The sequence below is a fragment of the Macrobrachium rosenbergii genome, chromosome 52 (assembly GCF_040412425.1).
Source record: "Macrobrachium rosenbergii isolate ZJJX-2024 chromosome 52, ASM4041242v1, whole genome shotgun sequence".
Classification (NCBI taxonomy): Eukaryota; Metazoa; Arthropoda; class Malacostraca; order Decapoda; family Palaemonidae; genus Macrobrachium; species Macrobrachium rosenbergii.
The window spans coordinates 18242090-18262347 of record NC_089792.1 but is presented as its reverse complement, the minus strand read 5'-3'; the positions used below and the strand labels follow the sequence as shown (position 1 = coordinate 18262347).

The 20258-nt window shown below is 41.2% G+C and overlaps 1 protein-coding gene across 1 annotated transcript; it reads right to left on the bottom strand.

Annotated features, from left to right (window-relative positions):
* Positions 1 to 6150: 6150 nt before the first annotated feature.
* Positions 6151 to 19446, bottom strand: LOC136833925 (formin-like protein 1). Its single transcript, XM_067096205.1, has 11 exons — positions 19210 to 19446; positions 13249 to 13261; positions 7821 to 8462; positions 7558 to 7668; positions 7330 to 7422; positions 7127 to 7192; positions 6940 to 7005; positions 6723 to 6814; positions 6525 to 6607; positions 6364 to 6430; positions 6151 to 6240 (listed from the first exon to the last, which is right to left on the bottom strand). The coding sequence occupies exons 1-8, from the start codon at positions 19444 to 19446 to the stop codon at positions 6783 to 6785; spliced, it is 1260 nt and encodes a 419-aa protein (XP_066952306.1). The 3' UTR covers positions 6151 to 6240; positions 6364 to 6430; positions 6525 to 6607; positions 6723 to 6782.
* Positions 19447 to 20258: the final 812 nt, after the last annotated feature.

The following is a 20258-nucleotide window of genomic DNA, read 5'->3' as shown; positions in this document are numbered from 1 at the left end:
TTTATTGTGTATTGTTCTAGTTCTGAATAAAAATTTGTATTTTTCTATGGTATAGAAAACTAGAGCCTTTTATATGCGAGTATCTTTCAGCACAAGCTAGAAACCAGTCAAAACTTGGTAACATGGTGGTTTACCAGGTGGTTAACAGGCTTACTTTTCCTTCAGCTGCAGGGACAGAACAGGGTGGATGAGGTGGGACTAAATATAAAAGGCTCTAGTTTGTATACCCAGGAGAAATACAAACTGTTATTCAAAATTTCTTAATTGTTCCTACAGGAATACAAACACTGCCTTTTAAAAAGGAGACATATTCCATAGGTGGGAGGTCAGTTCCCTTCAACTGAGTGGAGTTGAAAACCACCTTGAAATTGCCATAATCCCAGTTGCCGTGCAAGCAAGGGAGGTCATGACTCCTGAACCCCTACCTGTCTGACAAGATAGTTGGCCAGTGTGGTAAGGCTCTGAGCCTGAGTGTCTTCTCTAAGATGAGAAGGGACTACTCAAGTAAGGACCCATTCAGAGAACCATGGCATCTCCCACAGAGGACTTCATGTCAGAAGGCAGTATGGTCCTAGTATAACCTAGTCCTTTTTCCCCTTTGTTATAAGAGAGATGATGAGGGAGATGCCTCCAAGTCACTGACAGGGAAAGGATGCCCAAATTGCAGTCACCAGTACACTGTCTGACTCCAGTGTGTACTTCGGTCTAGGCGCTGCCCTTGGAAGAGGGAATAAGAATGGAATGGAATCCAGTCATTCCACTGTCACCTTCAGACTCACACCGGGCTTATTTTGGTATTCCAGACAAGATACTGACAATGTCCAAAACAGTGCTAAGGCAATTACACAACATGTTGGACAGCCATCACCAGGGGGAAAAAGTGTTCAGGACTCTTAAGTGACATCCCTTTGGCAAATAGAACAGGATTTCTGACATATCAGACATCCACCCTTATTACCTGGAAACCCAAAAAGTTCAACTGAACAGTGAATGTTGGACTAAGACCAAGATCCCATCCATAGGAGTGGAAACAACCCCCTCCTCAGAGGTGACAGTCCAATGGAACCCATATGAAGTCAAAAGAGAGGGTTCCTAGACAGCTGTTTCCACCGCTAAATGGCACTAATGAAAGAAAATACTTCAATTCTAGAAGTGGATAACTTCAAATAGTACTGAAAGTGCAGGTCAGCAAAGCAGTATCTCATCCAGATCTCCACATTAGATTCAGATGGAAGAATTGAGGAAACTCTCAAACTCTTGCCAAAAGAGACAAAATTTGAGCTACCATTCCTACTGAGGAACAACAGAATGAGAGCAATTCTCACCCTACCAAATGCCGAATGCAATACAGGAAGCCAAAAAACTTCCCCAATTATATACCGAGGAGAGTCTACCCTTAATGACTGTCCAACGGTGGAATTATGGTATCGACAGATACTTTCATAATGTTTAAAGCACCAAGAACATAAGTCCTCAGGACTGAAGTTCCTGAGAGATGGAGACTCAACACTTAAAGCATAGAAAATTCCACTGAAGAGAGGTCTAATTCACTCAAAAAATGACTGTAAAGGCAAACCCTAGTCTATTTATAATGTATTGAAAGGGACCTGACTCTGCTAAGGTAAAAGGGAAAGTCTGCGATCTGCTGAGCATAAACTCTGAGCAGAGATTTGCCTTCTATGATACTAATCATAGAAGATGCTCCTCCCCTTGATGTACGTTCACTGAAAAACTTTAAAGGTACACTGTTAAATTCCTTGCTACACTGCTAGAAAACTCAGTCTCTGGAACCACAGAAGAATTCCAGCATAAGTTGCAGGAAGCATACCATTCAGTGGCAAAGGTGAATAAGAGGCTGAAAAGGAAAGAGGGATGAGTCACTCTATGGCATTCCAACCAGAGGAACATCACACTGGAAAACACCTCGCCAGAGGTCAACAAGGAACTACCAGTGCCAAGCAAAGGAGGAGGAATAAGAAATGACTTCTCAAAGAAGTTAGGGAAAGAGGGCAAAAAACACAATCAAGTTTTCTACAGCTGACAGAACTCAATTCCATCGCCACTCCAAAACAGAAAGCCAAAGTTCTGTCATTTTATTCTCTACCCATTAAATATGGGACTCAAATATTTAAAACTTCTTTGCTATTCAGGACAGCAGGGACCAAAATGCCCCTGCACTCACATTGACAGTCGAGTTGAACAGCAACGCATGACATCCCACTTGCATAATGCAGACAACCAGACACCAGCCAACCATCCACAATGGCACCTGCACTGCTAAAGTTAGTAAAGTATGAGACACCACTCATCTTTACTTTTAAGTCCCAACAGTGGTGTAATCACTTACCCACCACCAAGAAAATTCCAACCATTTTGAAAACCTGCCATATTAAACACACTGCAAACTCAGCAAAAACAGTGCAGTACAGAAGAGTTACACCCGAAAGGCACACACCTGAGACAAATCTCATCCCAGGTGTGCACCCCCAACCCTGCAGATGCTTCTGAAACAAAGTGAAACCAAAGATGGAGAATAAAAAACTTACAAAGGTTTCTGTCACCAAAGAAGGCAAAAGATACCAGATACCTTGTAGTGACAAAAGACCTAGGACCACCTGCCAAGGCCAAAATGGTTGTTCCTGCCAGAAGAGGATCCGTGCCATTGCCTCAAGCTCATTAACACAAGATGCCATCTGAAAAGCACTTTTGAAGCTGCCTAGTGTCAAAAGCTTAGGTACTTTACTTGCTGCTTGGGGATAAGATTGGACTTCACTTCACTGATCGCAAACCTCCACTGTGACAAAAATGTGAGAAATCCATCAAGATCTGAGGTTGTACCCTTAAAGGTGCCACAATTCCTAAGCTTAAGGGTACCGCAGTAAGCGAATAACCCTAAAAAGACCCTAAGCCGAACTAAAGGTGGAATGAATGTAATATTATTGGGAAAAGGTCATCGCCAGTCCAAAATAGCATTGTGGACTGATAGACTATTCCGTCTCCGGCAGAGTTGAAGTAGAAGAATGGGTACTCAAAATTACATGTCCTTCAGTTTTCACAAAAGTAAGAAATGTCTTTGATAGGTACTCAAGCCATACCCATCAAAAAGACTAGTAAAAAGAGGTTTGTAACACACACTCAATAGGAGAGAGAGATCGAACATCGGTCTCTAACCCCCAGTCTTGTTCCCTAATGGAATTCAACCATGAGACTGGGACAAGAAAGAAATATATGCAAATCTGGAGAATTAGGCAAAATTTGTTTGTTGTATAAAGGAGGGAAGGACAAGGCCTTAAAGCAGAGGCCTCCAGCCAATCCTTAGAACTGCTATGAAAAGGGTGTTGCTCCCTGCACATGCCACTACAAGCAATGAAAGGGGAATAGCTGCTCTTGGCTACCCAGTCCCCTCTTACCCCTCTACTCCAAACCTGGCACCACCAGAAGGAGACAGTAAAATGAGTAACAATTTTCTTTGAGGGAGAAGGATGGGCTCCATGTCTGCCTAAATTCCAAAGCCATAGGCAACTCAAGCCAATCTTGTTTTGAGACATGAATAAAGCTCTCTCTTACAGAGAATCTAGCTCACCCTAGAGAACAGTGATTTGGAGTGACAATAACCTCCCTAATTGCCATCTCGTACTAGATGTACTGGCCCAACCCAGCGTAGATAACCATATATTAAACCATTATGAGATCTATAGGCAGTCATAGAAATGGTCTTCAACACCGAAATATATTCAGTCCCCCGGGGTTACGGCGGGGGATCCGTTCCAGCAGTGTGCCTTAAGTTGGAAAACACTAACCTGGAACATCACAATAAAAATTTATAAAAATGAGAGAGAGAGACTTTATGAACCCGGAACTGATTTTTTGATGAATATATTTGAAAAAGTGCTGTAAGCTGGAGCCACTGTAACCCGGGGACTGCCAACTGGGAACATCAGCTGTTTTGACATAACCTCAATGAATGGCAGATTGATACACAGCACAGGTTGGTTCAAACAGCACCAAAGGAGTCACCTCTGCCATCTCTGGTACAAATATGACCTCTGGCATGAAAGCTGAAAACAAAGACACTTCCTAACCAGTAGATCAGGACAAACTTAGGTTTACTGAATATGAGACTGAGGACCAAAACAGAGCCTTAGCTGCCTCCTAGGACATTTCACTCATGACAAATGAAATGAAATCCAATAACTGCTGATCCAGCATGGTCTGCGAGAAATCCCGAAAACCAGGACTGCCTGATCCCATCCTTGGAGTCCCGAATTACTTCCTCAGCCACAGAGGAGACTGTCAAAACTCTGCTCCATAGAACATTCCCACTCTGAGACTTGGTAAAACCAAGAAAGGAGAGGAACAAGCACTGGCACTTCTCCTCCAACTCCTCAACCAGTCATGTGGCTAGCCATGCTCATGAGAGGTGGAAGAGTTCAAAGAACACTTCCTAGAGCAGGATAGCTTAGAATGAACATGCTCCACAGAATATGGACATCTCCAGCATGGAAACAATGCAAGTTCACCCCCACAAATTTCCCAAAGAAGGCTGCAAATAGAGCCTTCCCTGCTGCAAGCACAAAACTGACCTGCAGACCAGGTACACAGCCAGCAAGTGAGCCACACAAAGCAGAATGCGCAAACTCTTCTCTGTGCAGCCCCAAGGAGTTGCAGTGAGAAGAGTAGCTTTGTTCATTTATCCACCATAATCATCCAACCATGGCTAGACTTAACAGGGCAATATCACCAGTTGCCAGCATTAAACTGATCCCCAGACCCATGTGATTAGCGAATGGGCCACATGAACCCCTCACCTCACTAATTGTGCAAACCCTTCTCTGTGCAGCCTGAGGAGTAATGGTGAGAAGAGCCTCTGCTCACCTGTCCAACACAGCTGTTCAGACATGGATGAACCCATTGCTAACGGTAAACACAGACAGTGTACCAAGAAACTGCCCTAACTGTAATTAAACAAAAGAGAATGGTAATGAGAGAATATTCATCCAAAATCCAAGTTCTCAGCTGGAAGTCAGGACAGCAAAGGGTAGTATGTCTGTTCTATACCAAGGGCAAATGAAAAGTGAGTGTGACGGTCAGTGAGTGAGGGATATTCCCCCGATCACCACACATCTTCACCAATAACTGCTTAACCACCTAGTATCAAAGTTTCAACTGGTTCCCTATACAAGAGGCAATGGTTTGTATTCCCAAAGGAACAAATCAAGATTATAAGGCTTGCAGTTTTCAATGGCAAAATCTTGGCCACATCAAGAGACAGTCACACTGATGAAATTTGCTCAGTGGTCTGTATAAGTCCTAGTAATTTATGACATGTTTTGTCATCTCAGTTGGTTGTACAGAGTATAGGGGTCCACACCAGGGCACCTAATCCCTGTGACAGCTTACCATACTTATGGGCCGACATAAGACAGAGGTCCATGTTTGCATATGGCAACTTTAATCTAAAAGAAAAATATGTTTCGCATAGTGTGAGAATTTTCATGTGACATACTATATAAATACAGGCAGTCCCCGGTTTGACGGTGGTTCCGTTCTTGCGCTTGGCGTCGTAACCGAAAATCGTCGTAAAGCGGAACGATGGCATACGACGCCAGAAAATTGTATAAAAATTTGAAACAAAAGTTATGAAAGCCTTACTTTTAATCCTTTGGGTATACTGCATGTTGTTTCTTGATGTTTTACCTACATTTTGATGTGGTGTGTATCCAAAACTGGTGGTTCTGGAATGTAAAAATTTACAATTTACTACAAAGTACAGTACTGTACAGTAAATCCTGTATGCAGTAAAGTATAGAGTACTGTACATATACTGCACAAAAGTAAAATACAACATGTTATACAGTAACACAGGTGTACAGTACACTGTACTGTACTGTAATTTATAGCAAAGAGTTTATAAAAGATAAAAAAAAAGTGAATTCCTTACTTTTATTTTGGAAACCCGTGCTTCTTAACCCTGGAAAAATGGTGTGGCCTCATGATTCAGGGGATTCTGGAATGTAAAAATTTAGTATTAGTGTATGTATAATACTGTACAGTAGTCCTGCATGCAACAAAGTACAGTACTGTACTGTATAAATACAGAACAGTCAGTATTTTACAGTAGAATAATAAATATATAAAAATTATAAAGAGTTAGGAATTCCTTACCTCATTCAGTGATTGTCAAAGCTGTTACAACTGCAGGCTAGGTTGGGGGAGATGGAGATTGTATGCGTGGGGAGCCTGCAATGATAAGGATAAAATTGCTGCAGAGTTTGTACTGTATGTGTTACACTGTTCTGTATCAGTTCAGGTATTTCACAAACCTATGTTCAACAGTACAAAATAAAAATATGAATGCCTTACCTAATTTCAGTGATTTTTAGAAGATGGAGGCGAGGATGAGGGAGCTCTAGTAAAGGTGCTGGGCAGTCTGGAATATTAGAATGAAGACGTTACTTTATATTTATCAAATGTACTGTACATATGACCATTTATAACATTAAAAACAGTGAAGAATTCAATACCTTGAGTGATTTGAAAGATGTAGGCTACATGAGGAAGGTTTTGTACAGTTCCAGTAGAGGTCAGGTTAAAGGTGCATGTCAGTCTGGAATGATAATGTACATGATAAAGATTAGAATAAAGTACTTCTGTGGATTTCATAAACAGTACACTAATTTTATAAAATGTATAACAATTTATAAAACAGAAAGTGTTCTTACCAAATTCTAGTGGTTGGCTTGCTTACTGGGATGGGCATATGGTAGATGAGAACAGGGGGGCTATGGTGTGGCATCTGCAGGTGCTTGGGAGTCTGCAATGAAAAAGATAGAAATGATACTGTACACAGCAGTACTGTACTGTACTGTATAAGTATAATAACACAATTTAAAACAATGTAGGCTAATAGAAATTTCTAAAAAGTGAAGAATTCCTTACCTGGTGGACATGAAATGGGTGCAGGTGCTACTGGTGCAGGTGAATTTGGAGTTGAGCAGGGGACACCTGTCATTTGTGGAATGATAAAAGATAGAAATTACCACACAGGGGTATGTATGCAATAAGCTACTGTACTGTATACAGTTTTATAAAGTGATTTGAAAAAAAAAAGTCATGAAATCCTTACCTGATGGGGCTGGAGAGGGGATAAGGTCAGCTGAGTTGGGCCGGGAGGAGGCTGTAACATGTGGATCTGGAATGATAATGATTATGTAAAGTTACAGCAAATACTAAAGCAATAGTGTACTGTACAGTGGGTGAAGTGCAGTACACTTTTGTAACATTTATAAAAATTTATAAAACATTAAAAAAACATTAAGAATTCCTTACCTGGTGAAGTTGGAGAGGAGACAGGAGGTCCCGTAACTTCAAAACCCTGGAATTCTTCAGGGGGGTCAGGACTGTCATCACTACCAAAGAGATCTGGAATGGCACATAATGAAATAAATTAGGTTATGCGATAGTAAATATAAAATTTGTACCATATGTACAGTACTGTATATACAAATGATTTCATGTATGAAAATTATAAAAATTAAACACTTAGGAATTCCTTACCTGATAGAGCTGGAGAAGCTGCTGGGGAGGTTACTGCAGGTACAGGTTCAGGCTCAGGTTCTGATTCATAGCCAGGTAGAGGTTCTGGGGAATCTGGATTAGGAGTCACTTCTGCAATGATACAAATGATAAAATTTATTGGGTTATGCTGTGTATCTACAGTATGTAAATATAAATTGCAGTAACATTTTTATAAATATTATTACAAGTTATAACAATTTATATTACAGCAGTTAATAAAAATAAAGTTGAGAAATCCTTACCTAGACTAGGAGTGGCAGGTGGTGCTGAAGACTTCTTCACGAAGAAAGAGTCTAGCCTAGACTGCACTTTCTTCTTCAGCTGCTTCTCCTTCAGCGCCTCCCTGTAGCACGTAGTAAGATCCAGCATTCCTCTGCGAATCCTCTCAAACCTGGCAATGTTAGGGTCCTCACCCTCAAATGCTGCCAAACATTTCTCCAGGTGAGCAAAACCCTCTGTCAAGCCCTTGATTGTTAATTCCTTGACCTTTGGTTGTGGTGCCTCTTCCTCCTCCTCGATCATCTGCTTCTCCAGCTCAATGAGGTCCTCCGATGACAATTCCTCTCCGTGGGATGCCAGCAGCTCGGTGACATCCTCAGCTTCCAAGTCCAGTTTCAGCCTCTTGCTTAGCCCAACAATTTTCCTTGTCACAGCCTCAACATCTTCTGCCTGCTCAAACCCCTTAAAACTATTCACAAACTGCGGACACAGTTTCTTCCACGCACCATTCAGAGTCGACACCTTTACTTCGTCCCAAGCACGTGCGATGTTCGTCACAGCATCTGCAATGTTGTAGCCCTTCCAAAAATCTTTCAGAGTCAACTCCTTGTTACCTTCAACGGCCCGTAAAGCAGCGCGCGTATTGTCCTCCTCAGGTAGTATGCCTTGAAGTTAGCAATGACTCCCTGGTCCATCGGCTGTATGAGGATGTAGTATTTGGTGGTAGATACACCACCTTCACATTAGGGTTCATATTACTAAGATTAGCCGGGTGACCAGGGCATTGTCTAAGACAAGCAGGACCTTAAAAGGCAGACCCTTCGAGGCACAATACCTTTCCACTGCGGGCACAAAGTGGTCATTGAACCAGTCCTCAAAGACCATCAAGGTAACCCAAGCTTTCTTATTGGACTTCCAAATGACGGGAGTTGACTCTTGAAAATGCCCTTAAAAGCCCTGGGATTTTCTGCCAAGTACACTAGCAAGGGCTTAAGCTTCAAATCGCCACTAGCATTGGCCCCAAAGAGTAAAGTCAGCCTCTCCTTACCAGCTTTATGGCCTGGTGCTGACCTCTCCTCCTTGGAAATGTATGTACGATTTGGCATTCTTTTTCCAAAATAACCCTGTCTCATCTACATTAAATACCTGGTCAGCAGTGTAACCACCTTCCCTAATTATCTCAGCCAAACCACTAGGGAAACTTTCTGCTGCTACGTCATCAGCGCTAGCAGCTTCACCTTGCAACTTCACATTGTGCAAATTTGCACGAGCCTTGAAGCGGTTAAACCAACCCCTACTGGCGGAAAATTCTTCACTAGCACTGCCTTCCCCATTTTTCTTCACCACTGCCGCATGCAGCTCCCTAGCCTTCTCTTGAATCACACTCAGGCTCACTGGAACACGCCGTTGGTTCTGGTCTTCCAGCCAGATCAACAATAACTTCTCCATCTCCACTACGTTCTGGCTACGTTGCTTCACGTTAATCACCGTTGCCTTCATTGGTGCAGCGTCTTGCACATGTTTCAGAATACGCTGCTTGTCCTTCACTATGGTAACAACCGTCGTTCTGCTAAGGCCCAAGGCACGGCCTATCTCGGTGTTACTTTCACCCTTCTCCGAACGGCTTAATTACGTGTACTTGACTTCCATGGTGATGCTCTTCCTCGGCTTCTTGGATGCACTAGCATCAGATGATAAATTCTGCCGTTTGGAGCCATAGTGAAGGCACAATTCACGAAAAAACTGCAGCTAAAGAAAAGCAACGAGGCAACGTGCCTAACTCTGCGGAGGCAAACACGTGAGTGAGGAAAGGGTTGTTTGGTATTGTTACGCGGCGCCTGCGTGATCGACCCAGGAAGGTCGTTGTCCGGTCAACTACTGTACAGTACCAATGCAGTTACATACAGAGCGCAGCTACGCTCCACGAAACTAGTTCGCTTACAAGCGGCGTAAAAGCGCCGAAAAAAAAGTCATAACCTTGCAATGTATTTTAATAATTGTAACCAGAAACTGATTTTTGATGATTACTGTTAAACCAGAAACGGATTTTTTTATAAATATACGTAATTGAAAAGCGTCGTAAACAGGCTGCGTCAGTAAACGGGCTGCGTCGTAAACTCGAAACAAACGTCGTAAGCCGCCTGGATTTTTAATGAATATATCTGAAAAACCGTCAGAACTCGAACGTCGTGGCGGAACCGTAAGTAAGCGGGGACCGCCTGTATAATATATAAATGGCACGATATACAAACATGGCTGATACCTAAATAGGCAAGAAATTATCATAAAATTTAATGTTACTAAAACAAAAAGTAGACAGATCAATGAGGCTCAGAAAATTTTCAGCTTACCTCCTTCCAACAGGTTTACACCTCAAACAGATAATACACATATTTTTGTATTTCACTCATTCCTGGTGTAATAAATCTGGAAATTCGTGCTTGATAGGAATTTCACCGGCTGTAATCAGAAATAGATTTTTCCTTTGTCAAAATCCCTTTTCAGTTGCCAGCATTCCTAATTTAAGTAAAATATTAAAATTAATTTACAATCAAAATGCTGAGTACAGGTATATATCAAATATAAGTCTTGCAATAGCAAACTCAAAGAATAGCCAGAGTAAGACTGCAAAAACATCTAAATTATTCAAAAATTTCATGTTTGATTTTTTGTACAGAGTTTTGTATTATTGTAACACTATGTTCTGCTATTTAATATCTTCTGTTGTACCCAAAATGACACATTTTTAATTAATATGTATTTTTCCTAACATACAAACCTGAGGCCTTTACATACAGATAACTTTCGGCGAAGCTGGAGAGTCCAGCCGTTAAAAGTTTTGCAAGGCGGTTAGGGTATCAGTTACCTATGGTAGGGGGGAAGTACTGCCCACCCAACCGGTATAGCATGCATTCAATCTTTTCAGTTTACCTTTTGGCCCAGGTAAAAGAATGAGGGGTGGTAAGGGGTGGGCCTTTCATGTAAAGACCTCAGGTTTGTATGTTAGGAAAAATACAAATTAAAAATTTGTCATTTTTTTCTAAACGAATACAAACCCTTGGTCTTTACATATGGAGACTTACTATTGGAGGGAGGATTCCAAGTAATTCTCTGAATTGACTGGTAGTTCGGCTCACCTGGTATTCTCTTCCTGGTCATGAGAGAGCAAAGGAAGGATACCATACCAGCTCTGATCTGTTGAACATGTGTGATGTTCAACTGCCAGACTTCTGGGCACTTTGAATCAAAGGAAAGTATGAAAACCCTTGATTCAAAAGGTACAGACGAACCTACAACGCTGAAGACTATGTAGCTAAAAATAACAACTGGCTTGTCCATAGTCAGTCCTTCTCTCACCTTGCTAGAGAGAAGGTAGGAAATACATCTATTAATACAAACAAAACTGGATTACAGACTGGATACTCATTCATGCAGATCACCTGCATGCACACCAGTTCAGCTCGTGACGGCTTGTTCAATCTTCGTCTGTCCACTGGAAGAAGACGGAAAACAGGAGGACGGTAGGAAGCCAGTCCCACCCACACCTTCTCCCTGTAGCCGCACACCTTAGGCAAGATGCAACTTGTCTTTAAGAGCCGGGTAAACTACATGACTTATTGACAATCACCAAGGATCCAAGGAAAAGGAGTCTAAGGACCCATGGGCAAACCCAAGGTAAAAGGATAAGAATATGAACTGCACAATTACATTCTATCCTAGTACCAGATCGACGGGTTCTTCCCAAATGCCATAGATCGATGGATGACTGTAGCCCATAGAGATGTTGCCTCAAACATACTGATGACCACCAGGAAATGGCAGGGTATGTTCGGAAGGTTATTCCCCTAGGTGGAGAAATGATCCCTTTGCCTATGGTCAACACTCCAAGGTAAGAGGATATGAATGTGAATTTCACAAATACATTCTTTTCCAGTACTCGAACTACATGTCCTTTCTGAATGTGACAGACATATAAGTGACTTTGCCTTCTAGAGATCTAACCCGTAACGTACTGATGCCCAGTAGGTTGTTAGAAGGTACGCTTGGTTGATCAGTTCTTTAGCTAGAGAAAGGATCCCTTTGCCATCGTTTCTTGGGCAGCTCGAAGCTAACGAACTAGTCATTAGCTTTGGGTTGAAAGACTGGATTATGGGGGTAGCACAGAAGTCATACTGTCTTTGGTGCCACAGGACCATCGAAGGAAAATGATCAATCTAACTGATCACCTTCAAATATGGAGAATAAGCAGATCAGAACAGAGCCAACAACAGGAATCGAGAGAAGAGTAATCAATCTTCTTTCAAGGTTGAGAGAGAAACGGAAGTCAAGAACAACCATCCTATCCCTTGACTTTATCAAAAAAGAGACATCTTGCTTTTGATTTCTTGTTGGCCATTGTACCAAAGTACCTGTCTGTCTGTCTAAGTACTACCACTGTCACAGACCTGACATGTAAGGACGCTAGGACCTTTGGGGACCATGTTAGCATCGTGGTGTCATTGTTATCATACTGAGGATTGTACACAGCAATTACTGCCTACATCTCCCACTCCTCACAGGAGTAACGTAACAGCACGAGGACCAAGGAAAGGGGCTCCAGACACCCTTCCTTGACTGAAAGTATAAGTTCATAGATATATCTGTTCAGACAAAAAACTAAGGTATTTATCAATGCATGTCTGATATCATTCCTTTCCCCTTCAGCTAAAAAAAGGAAGGGTATGCCACTGAAAGATACAGTTGTGTACAAAACAAAATGTTATATCAGTTGGAATACTCAGTCACGTGTATACTATAGATCCAACATCTGATAGGTCTTATCTTCTTACTTATCTCGGTAGAGAAGAAGGCAACTAGAAAGAAAGAGGTCAGTGTCTTGATCAGTTCCACCGTCCTTATCAGAAAGATCACATCAATAATTGATACCAGAAGTGAAAGTGGTTTAGCATAGCTAAGAACCATCATTCAAAATACCATGAACATCAAAATTCTTGTATACATGTTACTGGTATTATAACCAATCTGGTAGTAGAAACTGATAAGGGAAAGTAGGCATGCTCAGTCACTTCACGTTGCCAAAGAAGTGGAACTCCTGCAGCCGTGCACGGGCATAGATTCCGGTGATGGAACTTGTCTGACACACATCCCTCATCCTGGAATGACTGACATCTGTGTTGAGCATGGTACTGCAACCCCATTCATCAGCACTGTATACAGAGAAGATGATAGGATAACGCCAGGGGATATCCTATGATAAGATGTTCTACGTAGATAAGTGCCAAGTACTCTACTGTCAATTTGTGCACTGCCAACGGACTTCACACCATCGACAGAGGAGATGTCCTAGTACTGTCAAAGAAATGTCCATTGTCAACAGAGGAGACACCCTATGAGGAGATTCCTTGTGATGACATAAGTTCAGTAAGCTTATCAAAAGAGGAGTTAACCTACTTTCCACTAAACACTGAAATAGAAAATATTAAGCTCAAATCAGTCAGTTAGGAATCATAGGATTAGAAGAACGTCAACTAGATTTACATGTCACGTTTGCATTAATTTTGTAGATGCATTGTTTATATTTATGAATACTGTATACTCATTTTTCACATATATATCAGCATTTATATTAGGAATTATACTTCGTAGCATCTGTTGTACATCTTATTCATTATGAACTAAAACTACAGAACAGCAAATTGGAAATTCATTCTTAAAGACCAGAAATGTTTATATGGGGTTGTAGTCAATGAATTTCTTTAATATATCTGAAAATTAACTCACTTTTTAAGGCCTGCAAATAAAGTAATTAATCTTCATATGAATGAGCACAATATTTGTAAAATAAAAACTTGATAATAGTTTGATTACAGATTCATTCATACAAAAGAGAAAATGTTAAAAGTAAAAGTACACCCAAAGAATAGCTCAGCAAAAACAGACCTGCTAGTTCAGCAAGGTTGTTAAACAGCAAGTTACACTAGACATGAACAATTTCCTTTTAAGATGAAGAGCAGTCTATTTACAAGCCAGACAAACACACAATGTTCAAGGGAGTAGGAGAAAGGTACAGAGCTAGCCATGATAGGTCACTTACTCTGAAAAAAAAAAGAAGCCATGCTTACAGTTTTTCCAGATTTGGATGTATCCAACAGTAATGAAATCCATGAAGTCAAAGTCCCAATAAGTTGAGGTGCCATAACATTCTTCTTTATTTAGTAAATAACCACTTTAAAATCTTTGGATATATAAACTGTAAAATGCAGTGTATTAATGTAATTAAAAACTCTTAAATCATTCAAGTATGAACTTAAACAGTGAAGTTTAAGAGTTTAATCATGTCATAGGGTCTAAGGTCTTACAAATTTTGTTCTGATACAAGTTGAGCTCATCAGTGAAGCTAGACACCATAGTGGAGAGAGGCAAGTTTCTCACAGACTCCAACCCTCTTATCTCCCATGAACTTCCATGCAAAATTAAACAAAGTGGCCTACAGGATTACCTGCCTATTTCAACACTTCAGTGTTCTTAAAGGTGAGAATTTCGGTCCTAATACAAAAGTCAAGATATAACCTAAACCAGGACCAACCCCCGCCAACCCTAAAAGAGTTCAGAGGTCTGGTTAAACAAATCATTTATAACTAACTAACCAGGGAACTTACTGACACCCCAAGCAGGGGATTAGGCACAGGTGTGCCTTCTACCAGAAGTGTCAGCCAACCTCCCATGACGGGTGACTGCCCACCCCCACTGGCCAAATGATCAACTCATTTCCCATCTTCGTGAGTTGCCATGGAACATTAGATATAATCTCTTGGAATATTTTTGGCCTCAAGCAGAATATTCCTCCCTCAAAACATGTTCTGCAAAAACTTCAAAGGCATCAATGTATTACTAGAAATGGCCATCTGGCCTCATGACCTAGCCATCTGCGATTGAGTGCACAAAGATTTCAGAGCTTCCTCAACCTCATCGATGCAAGTTACAGATCACATCATAGCCGGTTGCCCGAAAGGAGGCCTTTCTTTCCTGTGGCACAAATCATTAGTCAACATGGTGAATGTGAAGACCTATAGGAGTGTTAGATTTCAGGGGCTTCAAGTGACAGTAGGGGCCTCTAAGATCCTAATAATTAATGTTTATATGCCCTGGGAGAAGAACAATTCTGATCAATACTACATGATCCTAGGCGAGTTACACAACATTATTCACGATTCTACTGCTGATCGTATTTGTACAATCGGGACTCTTAACTCTCACCCCACAAAACAATTTTATAATGAACTTACCCGCTTCTGTCAAAATCACACTCTCCAAATTAGCGATGTAATGCTCCTCCCTCCCTCCTCCTATACCTATGTACAAAATAGAACAGACGCAATTTACAACCTCCTGGCTGGACCACTGCATCACATCCCTACAACTTCATGATTCTACTGTGATCTGCAACATTCACTACAATATTGCAATGGGCTATGATCACATCCCCTTACAGGTGTCATTCAGTACCCCATCCCTCCCCACTGTGAAGCCCCTAACTGATCGCCCACCTGCCATTTACTGGGATTTTAAAAAACCGCAGAAAACCAGATCCTTTAGGGAAACCACGGAAACCAGGCTGCGGTCAATAGTTCAACTGGCAGACGCCTCACTGTGCACTAACCCAAAATGTAGAAATGAACACCACAAGGGAGATCTGAAAGAATTCTATTCGAATATAATTTCTGCAGGGATACCTTTAGATCTCGTCAAGGCAACTCTTGGAATATACCTGGATGGAATGACTTGGTTAAAGATCTTCATACACATTCACAAGAAATGTTTTTACTGTGGAGGCAAAATGGCAACCCTAGGGAAGGACACTTTGCACTGCTAATGACAGGTGAGAATGGAGTTCAAACTTGCCCTTAAGCACTGCAGATTGAATGAAAAGCAACTAAGAGCTGACACAATGTCTTGAAAATTAGAATCTGGCAATTACCCTCGTCTTTGGAAAGACATTCAACCCCAAAATCCCAAAACTAAAAAGCTATCACAGAGAGTAGGAGAAGCCATCAGTGACAAGGCTATCGCAAGAATTTGGGGCGATCACTTCAGCACTATCTTAAATTGCATAAACGATCAAGACTCACGAAAGGATGTAGATAACCTCATTACTAGTAACATTCAATTTCATTTCACCGATAGTATTACGCCAGGTAACATCAGCAATGCCATAAAAAACCACCTAATAATAAATCACCGGCTGCGATGGTCTACCTGCTGAAGCTTTCAAATTCTGCCATCCGATAATTTACATTTTGCTAGCTGCTCTATTCAATGCGTGCATAATTCACCAGTTTCTTCCAGACTCCCTACTCTTAGTTCACTTAGTACCATTAATAAAAACCAAGCTAAAGGATGCAGCTGACCCTGGCAATTATCACCTGATTGCAATTACTACAACTGCTTCGAAAATACGTAAGTTAGTTCTTCTGGTGAGATTTTTCCCCTTTCTACACACTACAGATAAACAGTTAGGCTTTAAAGCAAACCACTCAACCGACACCTGCATCTACATCCTGAAAGAATTGCTGGACTATTACCTATCATTGGCCTCTCCTGTTTTCCTATGTTATGTAGATGTGAGAAAAGCATTTGACAGAGTAAACTAACTGAAACTCTTCCTGAAGCTGCACAAACAAGGCACACCTTTACAGTATATTTAATTGGCATTTTATGTTGTTGGTTCACCACACAGCAATTCTGTGCCAAATGGGGTAACGTATTGTCATGCACCTTGCTCCGGCAAGCGGGCACTCTCTCTATGTACCTGTTTAATACGTACACAGATGCCCTGAATGTCAAACTGAACTCACTCCCAATAAGCACACAGATGCCTTGAATGTCAAACTGAACTCTCCCAATCAGATACACTATCAATGAAACAACACTAAGCAACCTCTGTTACACCGATGATATGGTTCTGATTTTCCCATCAGTGCAAGATCTCCAGCGACTCATCGGCACTTGCCGCCAACATGCAGAGGAATTTGATATCCTATACAACGAAACCATGACCCAGTGTATGTCGCTGCTCCCGAGGTCACTTAAGCATATTGCAGAAACAAATTTTCCTCAGAAATCATCTGGAATTCGTGCATGAATTTTCACATTTGGGCCACATTACCACGGACAACCTAATAGATACAGCAGACATAGAACAGAGGCGTCGTAAACTATGTGCAACTGGCAACATGATTGCAAAGAGGTTTGCCTTCTGTCGCTGAGACACAAAACTGCTGCTCTTCTGCTCGTATTGCTACAGTATATATGGGTGTTCCCTTTGGACAAACTATACCCATGAGACGCATCACTGTTCTTCACGACATTCTGAGATGCCTCACAAACACTCCTCGCTATCACTCCGCCACACAGATGTTCATGGAGAACCGCCTGGATAATTTAAAAATCATTGTTAGGCAAGCAATGTCCAGTCTGATCACCCGACTGAGAAACAGCAGCAATTCACTCATACAAGATCTAAATTGTGGGAGAGATGGGATGATGAGGTGTCTGTTCCTTAAATGACTTATTCTCTATTTTCTGCGATTTATGAAGTGTCATCTGCAGAGTCTTTCAATATTTTTTTGGGGGGGAGGTCTATCACAGTCATTCTATTCGACCACTTGGTTTTTATAGTGTGGGGTTCTGGGTTGCATCCTGCCTCCTTAGAGGCCATCAAATTTTCTCAGAAATCGCTGTTTTGTAGCACACGTCTGCATGAGTTCTGGAGCTACTTGACATCTACCATGGATTCCTTTAAAGGATCATGCCTAGTGTTCCTATGATTATGGGTACCATTTCCACTGGCATATCCCTTATCCTTCTTATTTTGATTTTCAGGTCTTGATACTTATCAGTTTTTTCTCTTTCTTTCTCATCTACTCTGGTATCCCATGGTATTACGACATCAGTGAGTGATACTTCTTGATTTCATCAGTCAACGTCAAGTCTGGTCTATTGGAACGTATCACCCTATCTGTTCTGATTAAATAGTTCCAAAGGATCTTTGCCTGACCGTTTTCTATCAACCCCTCAGGTTGGTGTTCGTACTGCAAGCTAGCTGTTGTTTCTTGCACAGGCTTCAGTGGAGGGCTTTTGCTACTGAACCATGCCTCTTTTTGTACTGGTTCTGTGCAAGCATCAGACATTTGCTTGCTATGTGGTTTATGGTCTCGTCTTTCATATTGCACTTCCTGCACATGGGCGAGTTGTTATTTCCATCTATTGTTCTTTAAACATATCTGGTTCTCAGGGCCTGATCTTGTGCCATTGTTAGCATTCCTTCTGTTTCCTTCTTGAGTTCTCTCCTCTGTAGCCATTATCATTATTATTATTATTATTATTATTATTTTTTGTCTATCACAGTCATCCTATTCAACTGGGTTGTTTTTATAGTGTGGGGTTCTGGGTTGCATCCTGCCTCCTTAGGAGTCCATCACTTTTCTCACTATGCACGCTGTTTCTAGTAGCACACTTTTCTGCAGGAGTCCTGGAGCTACTTCGGCATCTAGTTTTTCCAGATTCCTTTTCAGGATCTTGGGATCGTGCCTAGTGTTCCTATGATTATGGGTACAATTTCCACTGGAATATTCCTATATCCTTCTTATTTTGATTTTCAGATCTTGATACTTATCAATTTTTTCTCTTTCTTTCTCATCTACTCTGGTGTCCCATGGTATTGCAACATCAGTGAGTGATACTTTCTTCTTGACTTTGTCAATCAACATCACATCTGATCTATTGGGACACATTACCCTATCTGTTCTGATACCATAGTCCCAGAGGATCTTTGCCTGATCATTTTCTATCACTCCCTCAGGTTGGTGTTCGTACCACTTATTACTGCAAGCTAGCTAGCGTTTCTTGCACAGGCTCCAGTGGAGGGTTTTTGCTACTGAATCATGCCTCTTTTTGTACTGGTTCTGTGCAAGCGCTGGACATTCGCTTGCTATGTGCTTTATGGTCCCGTCTTTCATATTGCACTTCCTGCACATGGGTGAGATGTTATTTCCATCTATTGTTCTTTGGACATATCTGGTTCTTAGGGCCTGATCTTGTGCCGCTGTTAGCATTCCTTCTGTTTCCTTCTTGAGTTCTCCCCTCTGTAGCAATTGCCATGTTTCATCGCTGGCCAGTTCTTTTGTCTGTCTTATATACTGTCTGTGCATTGGTTTGTTGTGCCATTCCTCTGTTCTGTTTTTCATTCTCCTGTCTCTGTGTATTTCTGGGTCTTCATCTACTTTTATCAGTCCTTCTTCCTATGCACTCCTTAGCCACTTGTCTTCACTGGTTTTCAGATATTGCCCCAGTGGTTTTGCTCTCCTCTTTGCTTAGTAGCCCTCTCCCCACTTCCTTTCGTGTTACGTATACCTGTAGTCTGTCTGTATTTGGACTTGGGTGTAGTGTTCTGTGTATTGTCATGTGTTTTCTAGTTTTCTGGTCTATGCTGCGGAGTTCAGCCTTCGTCCACTCCACTACTCCTGCACTGTATCTGATTACTGTTACTGCCCATGTGTTTATGGCTTTCGCCATGTTTCCGCCATTGAGTTTTGACTTGAGTATTGTCTTAGGTCTCTGCATATATTCTTTCCTGATCTTGTCCTTCATCTCTTGGTGTTTTATATCCTCTCCTTCTATTATTCCCAGGTATTTGTATCCTGTCTCATGTATGTGTTTGATGCTATTCCTGTCTGGTAGCTTTATTCCCTCAGTCCTTGTTACTTTGCCTTTTTGTATGTTGACCAAGGTGCATTTTTCTATTTCAAACTCCATCCTGACATCCCCAGACACATTCCTTACAGTCTGGATTAGGGTATCTATTTCCTTGATGCTCTTACCATACAGCTTGATGTCACCCATAAACATAAGATGGTTAATTCTTTTGCCTCCTTTCTTGGGCTGGTACCCAGCATCCATCTCCTACAGTATTTTCGTCATGGGAATTGTGGCTACTACGAAGAGCAGTGGGGACAGTGAGTCGCCTTGAAAGATCCCTCTCCTGATGTTAACCTCTGCTAGTCTTATCCCAGAGATTGTAAGTACTGTATTCCTGTTGCACATTCATTATTTATTATTATTATTAATTATTATTATTATGTTTATTGTTATTATTGGTATTTTCTTTCTTAGTATCATTGTAAAATTTTGCTATTTTCAATTTTCGTATTTAGCCTTTTGAACCCGACTTCTGTAACCACCTAAGTTCCCTAGCTGGAAATTAATTGTATGCAATCTCTTTCAATTGTTTTTTTTTTTTTTTACTACTATTCTCAATATTATTACTGTCATTACCATTATTATGAATACTACTTTTTATACTTCTTTAGCAACTGTGTGGATATTGCCAGTTTATAATTTTTTATCATGTTATCTCATGTATCTAGGTTGTTTATGTTAATGTCTCTACTTTGTATATTCCA